Raw genomic sequence first — 13053 nt, 5'->3', positions numbered from 1 at the left:
GTTTAACTTTCAACGTTGTGTTTATTTTTTGGCGAGGACTCAGACTCAAACCTAGAATTCTTGAATGAGATAATCGTTTAAATACTTGAGGTAAGACAAGAGAAACTAAAGCGAAGCTCTGGAGCGGAAAAACAAGGATTTTTGTTCTGGTTGGACTTGCAAATCGGTGCTGAGACTCGACGAAGTTACCGGAGCCGAAATAAACAGTAAATCACATGACTTTTCTAAGAAAATTGCGGCGAGTGGATGCACAGCAAACTTTAGCAGTTATAACGAAATTTATCATCGATAACAGGACAGACGCATAAAAACTAACGTCAATTTGTCAAATTTTGCTGTAAGGTTAGGCGATGCAACATAATATTTTTTCCAAGTCTCTCCCGTGCTTGCTTCAGAGATGTGAGAAATTGAAAAAAAATGGTGCTCTTTTTACAGCCTGTGATATATCAGCACTTACCAGTATCTTTGAATATAAAATGGTAATTTGGAGCTCGCAAAATTCTGTCTAATTTGTCTCCCAAAAGAGTCTTATCGGGTGATCCCACCCAAAGTAAGTTGGTTAAAACACTTCAGACATTTCAAAGATGTCAGTTGAATGCTTCAAAGCTTTTCGGCTCCATGACCCTTGAAATTTTAATGTCCATCTTATCATGTGCTGAATATTTATCTTTCATGCCTTCACGTTCCTAAGAACTTTACATGGATGCAATAGAGTTTCTTTAAATTGGAGCCCTGCATACACGCCTGATAAGTGGAAACATCTTCATTCTGGGAAATTAAAGAAATGGATATTATGTTTTAAGCCTGGCTAATAGATGGTAGATGTATTTTTCAGTCACCGGACACAGGTATACGTGACAAAAGGAGTTGACCCTATCACCTTCTGATTATTACTGAGTTCGGATGCTCCACCTCACTACCCTGCTAGCAGAGGTTTCCTTCTGGCAAATCTTTTAGCATGCGTCGTTCGCGTCTCTTGTCAGTTTCGCGTCGTCGGCTCGTAGGAGACTTGTGGTTCATGTGACACACGTCCTGCATATGTGAAAGGAACTGAATAATTACAATGAACAATTTTAATTTAAAGTCAAGAAAGTGTGCATTCGGGTTGATTACTGTACTCTCAAACAGTATGAATCAACAACAACACACAGATTTCTATCAAATGTAAATAAGCAAAAATAGTACGAACAACTAGATATTTTACGCTCGAGTTGACATACATAGTGATCGATGAGAGTGACGGAATGTGCCCATTTTAATGTTTTAGTGACGTATAGTCGCTATTTCAGCGGAAATACAAACCAAATTCCAAAGTTGACTTCGGCCGGTGTGATGTAATATGCAAAATATCGCTGGAAATTAGCTGTAGACCATTCTACCCCTCCAAAAACCTAAGTATGACTGATACTAAAACTGTTTTGCAGGAAAACAAATAAAGTCAAGACCTAAAAGGTGGAAAAAATTAATTTGGCTATTTAAAGCGTTTATCGCGTGAATGATCCGCGTGCGTGTGTTTGACGGAGTGATGTGACGTCATACTATCTAGATGACTGAACATGCAACCAGGCACGCTTTGAGGCATTTGTAAACATGCTTTTATTCTGGCGCCGAAGGCTTGTGCAAAAGACCACGATTCATACGACGAACGGTTCATGTCTAAAGCAGGTCCGGATATTAATAATAACAGAGTCTTTCCTTGTCCTGGGGAAGATGTTAAAGTGAAGATAATGAAGGAGCAAATGGAAAATTTATCGCTGGTTCACTCACCGGAGCGCCGGGTTCATTTTGCCGATTTCGACGGCCTAGACCTCGTTTCTGTCAAAGTAATAACCCCTGCAAACAGTGAGGAAGACATCTCCGACAGTAGAACTGTGGACATTTTAAACCATTCTGTGACGCCAAAACACGTAAAGCGGTTTAAATGTTGTTTTACTCAGCCTGTTTCGGAGGAAAGTTTCCTTTCTCGCGTGATCGAGCGAAATGTTTGTTTGGAGAACGCTGTCTTCTGCGGCTTCGCAATGACAGGAACTGTGAAAGTGAAAAACATTGCCTTCGCTAAAGAAGTCACTGTTAGATTTACTGTCGACGGCTGGAAAAGCTATCGAGACATTTGGGCTGATTACGTGCCGAAATCATCGGACGGCGAAACAGACAGATTTCAGTTCAGAATTTCAGTCCCTCAAGATGTCGATGTTGGGGGCAAACTTGAATTCGCGATACGGTATCGTACCGCGGGTAAAGAGTACTGGGATAACAATTTTCAGCGTAATTACTGTGCAGAATGTTTTGTTCTTACTATTCTGGTTAAATAATACGCTTGACCAAGTCATTTTACGTGGCCTGCCCTGTTTTTCAGTGATTTGCATTAATTTGTAATCTGTAATTACGAGTTGGCTTTGTTGTTTTGATCGTACAATCGTTATGAAAATGAAGCCTTTGGGAATCTGAGAAGATTGCAGTGGATCGTTTTTCAAGGAAAATAGAACTTCTTCGTAAATTCGTAGAAGTATAAGAGACGCATGATGTGTTATTCCGAATAATTAACAGAACTGGATTTTCGTGACACCAAAAACCCCGGACATGACAGAAGTCACAAAATGCTGCAAGGCTCATGGGTTACAATATTGTGTGTCCCGTTTGTGAAAAAGGCTTGTCGTTAAGAAATATCTTCTTACTTTAAAATTTGCGCTTAGGATCTCCGTAGTTTTTGGATAGCACAGCGCATCTGCGTGTGGAAGAAAAACAACCGTAAAAAATAGGAAACAAAGTAACGCAACTAAGCGTCACGCAAACCCATGGTGACCATTGGATCAAGATTTTAAGGGTACCCCGTTGTTGAAAGTAAAATCGACAGCGCCGAATGGTCGCAGATGCACATGACGGGTCCGTTGATGCCCTGTTTCAGTTTGGATGAGGCACGAGTTAGGCAATGATCCACCATTTTGAAAATGGGGCAAATACAGTATGTCCTAAAATTTCCATAATATGATCTGTTAAAGCTATGAATTGTGATGCGTTTCCATTATTCCATGCATTTCTCCGCAAAATTTTCCCTGTAGCCTTTACAGTCAAATTTATATTAAACTCCGGACTTGCTTCCTTTAAAGCAGCTGTCTTGTCGGCAGTCAAACAGCCGGTAGCCCCAGCTTATCTTCGTAGAGGCTAAACTGACTAGTCCTGGGGAGAAGTTGGCCGCCAGCTCCTCTTCCTCTCCATTCTATATACCTCCGACAATCTCTATCTCCATGCTTGTCGGTGTTCTAGTTTTTAAGCAGAGCTGCCCCCGCGAAGAAGCCTCCCTAATCTGACAAACTTCAAATAAGCAAGTCTGCCGGATTATCACCAAAACTATTTACTCTTTGAACAGAGCGATCCGGCCTATCCTCGGAGACCCAGGCAGGAGCAGATCATGAGTTGGCTCAGAAGGAAGTCAAAACGGGTAAGTTTACAAGAACGAACAAAAGACCGCGCGCTCGTTCGTTCTTTCTTGTCAACTTACCAGTCTTGACTTCCGTCCTGACCCAATCATCTACTCCTGTCTGGATCTCCGAAGATGAGAGATCCCTTATTTAATACCCTTACCCTTCACCCTTAATTGACGAGCTCAGATATTTGCGGAAAATTGAAATAACCTGGTCACGAGAAGCACCGTAAAACTTTCATTACCGTGGCAGAAACAGAACAATACCTCCAAAACAAAAATATCTTTCTCGCTTCGAACTGATTTAATGCGTCGCTCGGCACTTGGTCGAGGAAGTTGACGCGTTTGTTCATTTTCTTCTTCCAAACAAAAGTCGACTAGCAGATATACAATAATGCAAACAGAATCTGCCTATGCTGTACTTTTTTTCAATTAAACATTATAATCTACTGATGAGTTTACATTTGACACATTTGAGTATTTTATTGCTCATGAGTAATTTTTAAATTACTTTACGTTGACGCCTTTTGAAAACACCGACCGATGCCGCTCAGCCTGAACTGCAATGACAGATTGTAACCTAAACAATATACCAAGCCAGCCTAGGGCTAACAATAAATGAAAGTTCAATAATTCGGCATTATTCAACATTTCTGTTGTTATATCAACACTGACGTGCAGTCGCGGGAAAATATTTCATGCTGTCATATCAGACAATGAGAGTTACAGACAGTAGAATGCCGGTGCTGTCTATATATAGCCTCATGTACTGTTCCTGTAAATGATTAGCACTGAAGGTTCTTGCTCGAAAACCGTTCAAAAATATCATCAGTTTGGTAAGAACAGTCAAGACAACTCCCCAGAAATGAAATTTATAAATTCACGCTTTCAATTGCATCTCTTTTCTCCATTAAAATGTTTTCGATTCCTATCGGTTTAACGAAAATAAACGTGTTTTTCTGTAAACAAAGAAACCCTAGTGCTCAAGGCGTTTTGTTGTTCAGTTCCGCCAAACAAAATCATTGATCTTCAAAGTGTTCAACCTATACTGACAAAAAAAAAAAAAAAAACCGAAAAGTGGTGTCCATCGGTCCCCCTTTTATAGTTTGTAATACCACGCGTGTGTTTATAAGAAAAGAAAGCAAAACCGAAACGGGATACATTTAAAAATAATTCGAAAGGGAATTCTAGTAAACTTGTTCAGCAAAGCTAAAATTTTAAAGTTTATAAGATACTGTGAATTCCTTTTAACGGGAGTGGTGCAGCGTTGAACTGACCTTTTGGGCCGCACGGCGGAACAACAGCATTCATGCTGGATATTGTTGAGCTCAAATAGGGTCAACAGAAGCCTCTTGATAAAATTAGAACGTGCGGATGAGCATGCATTTTCATGAAACAGAAACTTTTTAATTTATCAAAATTATTAAATTTAAGAAGTGGCCTTAAAAACCAAATTCGTTTATCAATATTTTGAACAAAACAACGGCAATGAAAGAAATGTTGCGACAAAACGAGCATCCGCAGGCGAATAAGTTTTAATCAGGATGTCATCAAACTCACCCCAACCTTTTAAATAGATCCAATGAACTGTTTACATTACGTCAGCGAGGGCAATTTTGCGAGCTCAGAGAATGCATATTGTAAATGAGGGCGAACTGTTAAAAAAAAAGGAGTAAGCGCGGTTTTCTTTCTTTGTTTATGTTTTTCTCTCGCTGGTTAAAAGATTAAAGCGAGAAAGAATTGAACAACAATCAGACATTTTTAGATGCACGATGATGGGATATGCTTTCTCGCACGATTTTTTAACTTTTAGACGTGTGACGTCATAAATTGGACATTGCATGCATTATTTGGCGAGGATGTGTCCGTTTGGATACGATTTGCATACGAGAGATTATTTTTGTCTTTGTTCGTCATTAATCCACGATCATTACACACACTTACGCTGGATCTTTGAGACATTTCTCTAAAGAAAAAATACCAAGTTCCTACTTTTATAAAGCAGACCTTGATTTTAAGCAGGTTGCCCTGACTATTTCAAGCTTTATTTTGGTAGCGATAGGTTGTTTACACATTCATGTGTTGAGCCACGATCGTTCGTGACATTTCGCTTGACCTCTTGTCAAAACGACTATATAACTGGGTTCGTCACAGACTCTTTGTAACCCAGATATATCTCAGCACGCGCAAAGAACTGAGCGCGCTGTAGCAAAATACGTACGTATTTGCGACTAACTGGGGACTGAAACTGAGGCTGTGTACATTGCTCGCACTAAGGACCACGGAGGAAAAGACCCTGTGATATTTGTAAGTACAACTGCTATATGCCTTATAGAGAACTAACGTTTTTTTTTCAAATCTCGATTGAAAAATTTGTTAGCCGTTATCGCGCGCTAAAAACTGACACTGCATGTGCCAGTCATCCCGATGACAGTTGAAATGTTTTCGTTGCAGCTCGAATCCACCCGAACGACTCCGAAATAGGCCACGATTTCTGACAGCCGACCACACGATCAGACCGGATTTCAGCTGCAGCAATAAATATCACTGGCCAAAAAGTGGAACACGGATCCACGCTTGAACGGTTAGACATTATTTAAGACTGAAACCTCAGTGCGGCCATGAAGACTGACACGCAACAAAAGAGTACTGCGCCAACCAGCCCGAAAAAAGTCTGTTTTGCAGACCTTGTTGGTCTCAAGCTCGAGTTCGTTAAAACTATAACACCGTGCAGCAGTGAAGACAACCTGTGCGACTTACGTAACGTCGCTGATGCTCGGAAAGACCATTGCGATATCAACGGAAACATCCCGCGGGTTGAACCAAAGAAATGTTTGCTACCTTGCTTCGTTGCGCCTTCGAGAATTGACGGTTTCATGCGGCGCTTGTACAGCCAAAATGTCTGCCTTGAGAACATTGCATGTGAAAAGTTCGTTGTAAGTGGACTTATTCGAGTGACGAATTTATCCTACAGAAAAGAAGTGACTGTGCGATTCACACTCGATGGCTGGAAGAATTATCGGGATATTTGGACTGATTACATGTCTTCTTGCTCGGACGGGAAGACCGACAAGTTCACCTTCCGCATCACAGTTCCGTTTGACTTTGAAGTAAATCGGCACATGCAGTTTGCGATTTGCTATCGAGTGTTGAACCAAGAGTTCTGGGATAACAACGACGGAAAAAATTACCATGTACAGTGTTTGGAGATCCAGTCATGACCGGTTTTAGACCAAACTGTGAGAGAAACATTGTCTCCAAAGTAAAATTTAACAAGTCAATTGTGCATTTCGGCCCATCCGCCGGCCAGGGGTACCTCATTTTCGATGAGGCTGATAGTAATAGTTTCAATGTACCAAAGACTCTGAACTAAACTTGTGTATTCGTCTATAAAGCCTCGTATGGAAACTTACGACTAAAAGTAAAATGTTTTGACTTGAAAAGTCATAATCAAGCGTATGAAATACTCTTGATTTATATTAAGAGACATGAGGATAGCAAACGGCGTTCTCGAGAAAAAAACGTAAATTATCAACAGCAAACGACAGGTTTGCAATATAAACATTTGTTTGTGCGAATAATTAGACCGAAGATTACATTGTAAAAATTAGAAATTGCTCTAAACTGTGTTAATATATATTGTTTCCGAAACATTAACTCAGACTGATGAGAGTTCAGTTGTGAAAAGCACGTTTAAAACCTGGTTCTACTTTTTACCGCCAAGCAATCGTAGTAAGAAAAACACGTCAATGGCGGCCAAAACTGACCTTTGTGCTTCAAGGAGTAAATCGTGAATGAATAGAAGACCGACATCTCGAAATAAAATGCAAATTTTATGATAAAAGAATTATGTCATTTGGCAGATTTAGTCACGGTTTGGTCAGAACAGATCCATAGTTAATCCCTGACTCACTGAAACAGTGAATTTTACGGCCACACTTGGATAAACACTTCGTGAGTAAACAAAATATCGCGATGTTCAACCTGCCATGTCATATTGTTTTCAATGAACCCTAAGTGAAAAGAGGTTATTTTCTGAAAAACAACTGATAGCATTTAAAAGAATATCGCACGTATATTGTGTTTGGAGAAGTTTATTTCTTCCGAGAATACTCGGCGCACTGTTGCGAAGAGTGTTAGCTTTCTTGCGTGCGTTCAAGGCTCGCAGAGTGCTTTCTTCGTCATGCTATCAGCACGATGACCGTAACCAATGCACCTTCTGGGCATATGTTGTTGTTGTTGAAGGCTTCAAGACACTGATGCACTCCTGACTCGTCTTTTCTCCGTTTTAATGAAACTGAAATATCTCTCAATCGTCAAATTGCTATACAACAAAAATAATGAAGCATATGCGATCAGATTTTAGTACAAGTATATGTAAACAACTGCCTTGCCTATAATCTTTGTTATTATCTCTACCGGACGGCTTTGGCCAATGATAATTACCTATTGGCAGTTAAATATACCTGCTTTTGCAGCATTTGTAGCGATTAACAGGTCCAAGAATACCTTCACTGGAGTGTAACTGATTGATTTTTCAGTTACTAACTAAAAAAGTACAATAAAAGAAACCAAATTCCGGCAAAGTTTGTCATTCACGTTCCTTGAGTCTCACGATTTATGTTCAGGATACTGCATCAAATCAAAATGCTCCATCTATCTTTTCTCGAAAGTCTTTAAGTGTGTAAAAGCTTTCCAGTGGGTTGAGGTGCTTTTTAACGCCACCTCAAAAATGTTGTGAAAGTCCGGCTGCTTTATGTATTGAAAACATCATAGTACCAATTCACTTCAATTGTTGCTTGTCATGCATTCTTCGTGTAGCTTCAGTTAGCATCAGTCTATACTGAATGGAGCAGTGTAAATGAGCTCAGGGATTTGAATGTCTTTCTAACTACAATAGGAGGTGAGGAGTAGTACAAGAGACCGCTTTATTAAAATTGTACAGTTGAGGCAATTATACACCATACCTTCTCGAAATCCTGTATAAACCCTAATATAGAGATCGAGTATGGATGTCACTCTCATGAATTATGGCACCATACGTGAATGGTTAGGAAAACTGATGTACAAATCAATAGCGTGAACTGAAGCGGTCAAACCCGGCTGACAAAAAGGTTTCTAGACTGATCCCAGAAATACTTTCTTTGTAAAATCATGTTACTCGTTAAAAGGAATAGAATCAACACTGAAGAGAAACAGCAGTAGCAAATGATGTCTCTTTATTCTAATGAATAAACTGTTGCTTTATATTTTTTTCTTTTACTTTGTTGCCTATGTGACAATTTTTTTCAGAGAGTTCTATTGTAATTATTGTTAATAATGTTGAATGCATTTATTAAGGCCATAACTAACAACAGTTAAATATGGCTCTCAGTTTTGCAATGAGCCCAATTTCCAATTTCTGAAGAGATCTCAGTACAATTTCAAGCATTCTCTACATTTCTATAGACTCCTTCAACACATACCGTACTAGAATATTAACTGTAAATAGTATGATGTGATGGAAGCAATAAAGTTATTAAAACTTAAAACTTTATGATGTTCTTCAACTCTCCCAAAGTGGACAAGCACAAGCCACTACTCTAGGGAAAATGGCATCACCTTGAATTACAGTTTTGGTAAAAACATTGACCAAAACACCAGTAGTTTGTTTCAGTGCTGCTCGTTAAAAAATGTCACAAAAATTTAAATCTCTCCGCTTTAAAATATGACAAAGCCACAAAGAAATGTTATTGGAACATAGTTTTTACTATAAATTTGTTGTTTTGTAGCCACAAAAATGAAGAACCCTAGACGCTAATCTTCGTTTCACCAGTTTCCTAAAGAAAAGGCATTATATCAAAGTCTTGCTAAAAGTCACATCTCAAAGCTATGCTTAAAGTTACTGATACAATGTGCGGACTAACCTAAGATGCCAAGTACAAGAAGACTTTTAAAGTAGTGTAATAATTATAATAATTATCAGCAACTGAAAATACGTGGGCTTAGAGACGGTTGGCAACAAACTAACTAGTAAGTCGTGTATGCCGGCATGTGTGCCGGCCAAACTTTGAACTATCAGTATAACCGCATGTTTGTTGAGCCGGAAGCAAGGCTTTATCGTCGCAAGACACGGTCATTAAGGCAGCATGCAGAGATGTACAAAGAAAATTCTCTGCTTCAGTTGGTAAAGAACAACTCCGAAGAAATCACATTGAGCACTAAGCATAACCCTCAAATGAAAATATATTAAGCATAACTCTGAAGTTCTAGCATCAGTTTGGGTTAAGCCGGTGTTAATATATTTCTACGGAAAAGGTGCAGGAACAACAATCCAAAAACGTTATTACATATACAACTATTAGTTGTATATGTGTTGCAGTTGACCCAATTTCCAATTTCTGAAGAGATTTATAATTTCAAGAATTCTCTGCTACTCTTCTAGAGCTATTCTGTAGCTTCCCTCTTCACGTGTAGTACTAGAATATTAACTGTAAATTGAATGATGTGATTGAAGCAATAAACTTATTAAAACTTAAAACAAAATGTTCTTAAGCCCTAAAAAGAGTGGACAAGCACAAGCCACTACTGCAGGGAAAGCTACATCACCTTGAATTACAGTTTTAGTAAACACATTGACCAAAACAACAGTAGGTTGTTTCAGTGCTTCTCTCTAAAACAATGTCACAAAACTTTACCAAGTCTCTTTGCCCTACAATATGACAATGCCACAAAGAAATGTTCTTTAAAATTTATCTTTTTTACTGTAGATTTGCTGTTTTGTTGCAACACAAATCAAGAACACTAGATGTTAATCTTCCCTAAAGAAAAGGCATAGCATCTTGCTTTAGTTATACCTCAAGGCTATGCTTAAAACTACTGATACAATGTGAAAACTAACCTAAGATGCTTAGAGCAAGGAAGACGCTTACAGCAGTATAATAATTACAATAATTATCAGCAAAATAAATGGGCTTAGAGCCGGTTAGCAGCAAACTCAGTACTTAGTCGTGTATGCCCGCACGTGTATCAGTAAGGCATGTTTGCTGAGCCGGAAGCACAGTTGACCGTTTCGTCGTTGCGAGACACGATCATAAAGACAGCATGCAGAGATATACAAAGGAAATTCCCTGCTGGGTAAAGAACAACTCAGTAGAAATCACATTGAACACTAAATTATTGACTAAGCTTTTGGTCAATGACAGGCTGAATATTGTTAAGGACTGGGTTGAAACAAGAGACTGGTTGAACCAAAAATGTTTTTGCATCTTGCACTGAGCTCGCTACTTTTGACGCAATTATAAAAGTTTCTTGAATCATGAAATCACACTGACTATTTACACTGTTGCATCACCAATACAGGTCTTAAACTTAAATATTGGTTTTAAGAAAGTTAAAACCTTTACCACATAGAAATCAGGAAAACTAGTTGAATGAAATCCTGCATGATATAAAAGCAATGGTAAACGGAAAACCGTGTCAACCCGCACGAAAGTATCTTTTGTCTTTTTCGATGGAATCGGGGTTATGTGTACTATGTTCTGGGTTCTTAAAACAAGAATTACTAAACAAAACTGAACATAAATAAGTGAATGACTATCGAAGTTCTGTACGCAACGTTAGTAGTTGCGAAAAGAACGCCTGAAAAAATTCGGGATTGAACGGGATGCAAACCCATAACCTCTGCAATACCGGTGTAGTGCTCTACCAACTAAAAAGTTCATCAACTTCCTTATCCACGGAATGTGCAAGCTTAGCGGATTTAAAATTTGTGCTTAACTTTGAGACTAACAGCCGTTCCATCAGTTGTGAGGTTTTAGACGTTTGTTGAAATCGGTTACTTACGTTTCATTCCGTTATCCTTACCGGAAATTCAAATCGGTTCATCTGTATCGATCTGTAGCATTTTAATATAAGACGAACTTTCAAGAGATGACGTCACAAGATTCCGAAGTGGCAATTATAAAGCGCAAATTACATTCATCATTATGCCGGGTTTGTATATTGTAGCTGGCCACCCAAATTCGTGACTAAAGTGATTACCTCAAGTCGGAAAGCTTATGAATGAGCCCAGCAGAAACTCTACTCCAACGAGGTCGATAAAGAAGAAGGTTTCTTTTGCAGACAGCTTTGGTTTCGCCCTTGAGAACGTGAAAACCATACCTCCATACAGCAGAGAAGATGACGTGACTGTCTGCCATACAACCACAGACAACAACAGCGCTAGCTGCGGCTTACACATGCACACTTCACGACAGAGAATGAAATACCTGTCGCCAAGTTTCGCTGAGCCATGTCAAACAGATTCTTTCATGGAGCGCGTCTTTAAACAGAACGTTTGTCTCGAAAGTATCTCTTGCGATGATATGGTTGTTACGGGGGTTATACGAGTGACAAACATAGGTTTTGGTAAAGAGGTGACAGCGAGATATACGCTTGACGGCTGGATTAACTTCCGAGATGTTTGGGCGGATTATTTGTCCTCAAATCTGGATGGAAAAACGGAACAATTTAGCTTTCGAATTACAGCTCCGGTAGATTTTGAAGTTGATCTGCAAATTGAATTTGCAATTCGCTACCGTGTCGGTGGATACGAGTTTTGGGACAATAACTTTGAAAGGAACTATCATGTTCAGTGCCTTGAAATTTCTCAAGTGAACAGTTGTCTTCTTAAGAAAAACTTAACATGCACCATCAACTTTAAACGATAGCTCATCCTGTAATAAAACTAGTAAATAAAACAATTTAGTTTTCAAAGGTGAGCGACATATATCCTTTTTTCGTTTTGTTTTTATTTACATAAAATTAAATGCTTGTCTGTAAGTTGTCCAACTGCAATTTATCAATTGACAAGTGCAGGTGGTCGACTAGCGAGCGCCTAAATTGTTTGAAATTTGGTAGCTCAATAGCTGGTTTCCTTTAGGCAAGAAACCTTTCTTCAATTCATTCTACCACCACAACTCACTTCATCTGTAGTCTAAAGAAAACAAACTATTTAAATGTTTAGAATTAATTTATATCGGTTAAGTCGGCTCACGTTTATTGCTGCCATGTTGAAGCGTACACTGACGAAGGTTCCGCACTCCGGCCGTCGACTGACTCCAGCAACTCACCGAGTCATTAATATCGTTAACTCCTTCCTACATTGTCAGCACGCAGACCTCCACTCAACAGATAACTCTCACATCACCCAGGCCCACACTCAAACATGAATGTTTTCGATACAAAGATCAGGTTTTCGCCGGTTGGCTGACACATCCTTTGACTATATTCTAAACTGACACAAGTACAGTACATCTGCAACCTAGACTCCCTCCTAATACCCCAAAAGCACCTCTTTCATGGACTCACTGTTTTCAGTTATAGAACAGCTCCCTTCTTGTCGGTCAACTAAACTAACCTTCAAGCAATGCAAGATCTCACTAAACCAAAATTTTAACTTCACGCAATTTGGTATTAAATGCTGCATTGACAGTACATTTTCTACTGTGCTACCTTCGCCCTTGGATATTTCAGCTTCACATAACTTTGTATAACACTCCTGTCTTATAGTGACTCATGCAACTCCACTCACTGGCTTGTAAATGCAATAGCTTGTAGGGTTACGACAACACATTTTTCCTTATTTTACGCACAACTTCATCGGGCCAGTG

General features: G+C 39.1%; 3 protein-coding genes across 3 annotated transcripts; all 3 read left to right on the top strand.

Moving 5' to 3' along the window:
- The first annotated feature begins 1576 nt into the window (after positions 1–1576).
- LOC146453111 (protein phosphatase 1 regulatory subunit 3B-like) lies at positions 1577–2339 on the top strand. Its single transcript, XM_085097041.1, has one exon. It carries the CDS (start codon positions 1653–1655, stop codon positions 2310–2312), a length of 660 nt encoding a protein of 219 aa, XP_084953167.1. The 5' UTR covers positions 1577–1652; the 3' UTR covers positions 2313–2339.
- Positions 2340–5434: 3095 nt separating this feature from the next.
- LOC146453110 (protein phosphatase 1 regulatory subunit 3C-like) lies at positions 5435–7448 on the top strand. The gene is made up of 2 exons (XM_085097042.1): positions 5435–5728; positions 5876–7448. The coding sequence occupies exon 2, from the start codon at positions 6043–6045 to the stop codon at positions 6640–6642; it is 600 nt and encodes a 199-aa protein (XP_084953168.1). The 5' UTR covers positions 5435–5728; positions 5876–6042; the 3' UTR covers positions 6643–7448.
- Positions 7449–11460: 4012 nt separating this feature from the next.
- Positions 11461–12111, top strand: LOC146453109 (protein phosphatase 1 regulatory subunit 3D-like). The gene has a single exon (XM_085097098.1). The coding sequence runs from the start codon at positions 11461–11463 to the stop codon at positions 12109–12111; it is 651 nt and encodes a 216-aa protein (XP_084953224.1).
- Positions 12112–13053: the final 942 nt, after the last annotated feature.

The sequence above is a fragment of the Pavona decussata genome, unplaced genomic scaffold, assembly GCF_977016875.1.
Source record: "Pavona decussata unplaced genomic scaffold, jaPavDecu1.1 SCAFFOLD_353, whole genome shotgun sequence".
NCBI lineage: Eukaryota > Metazoa > Cnidaria > Anthozoa > Scleractinia > Agariciidae > Pavona > Pavona decussata.
This window is presented reverse-complemented; position numbering and strand designations above follow the sequence as displayed.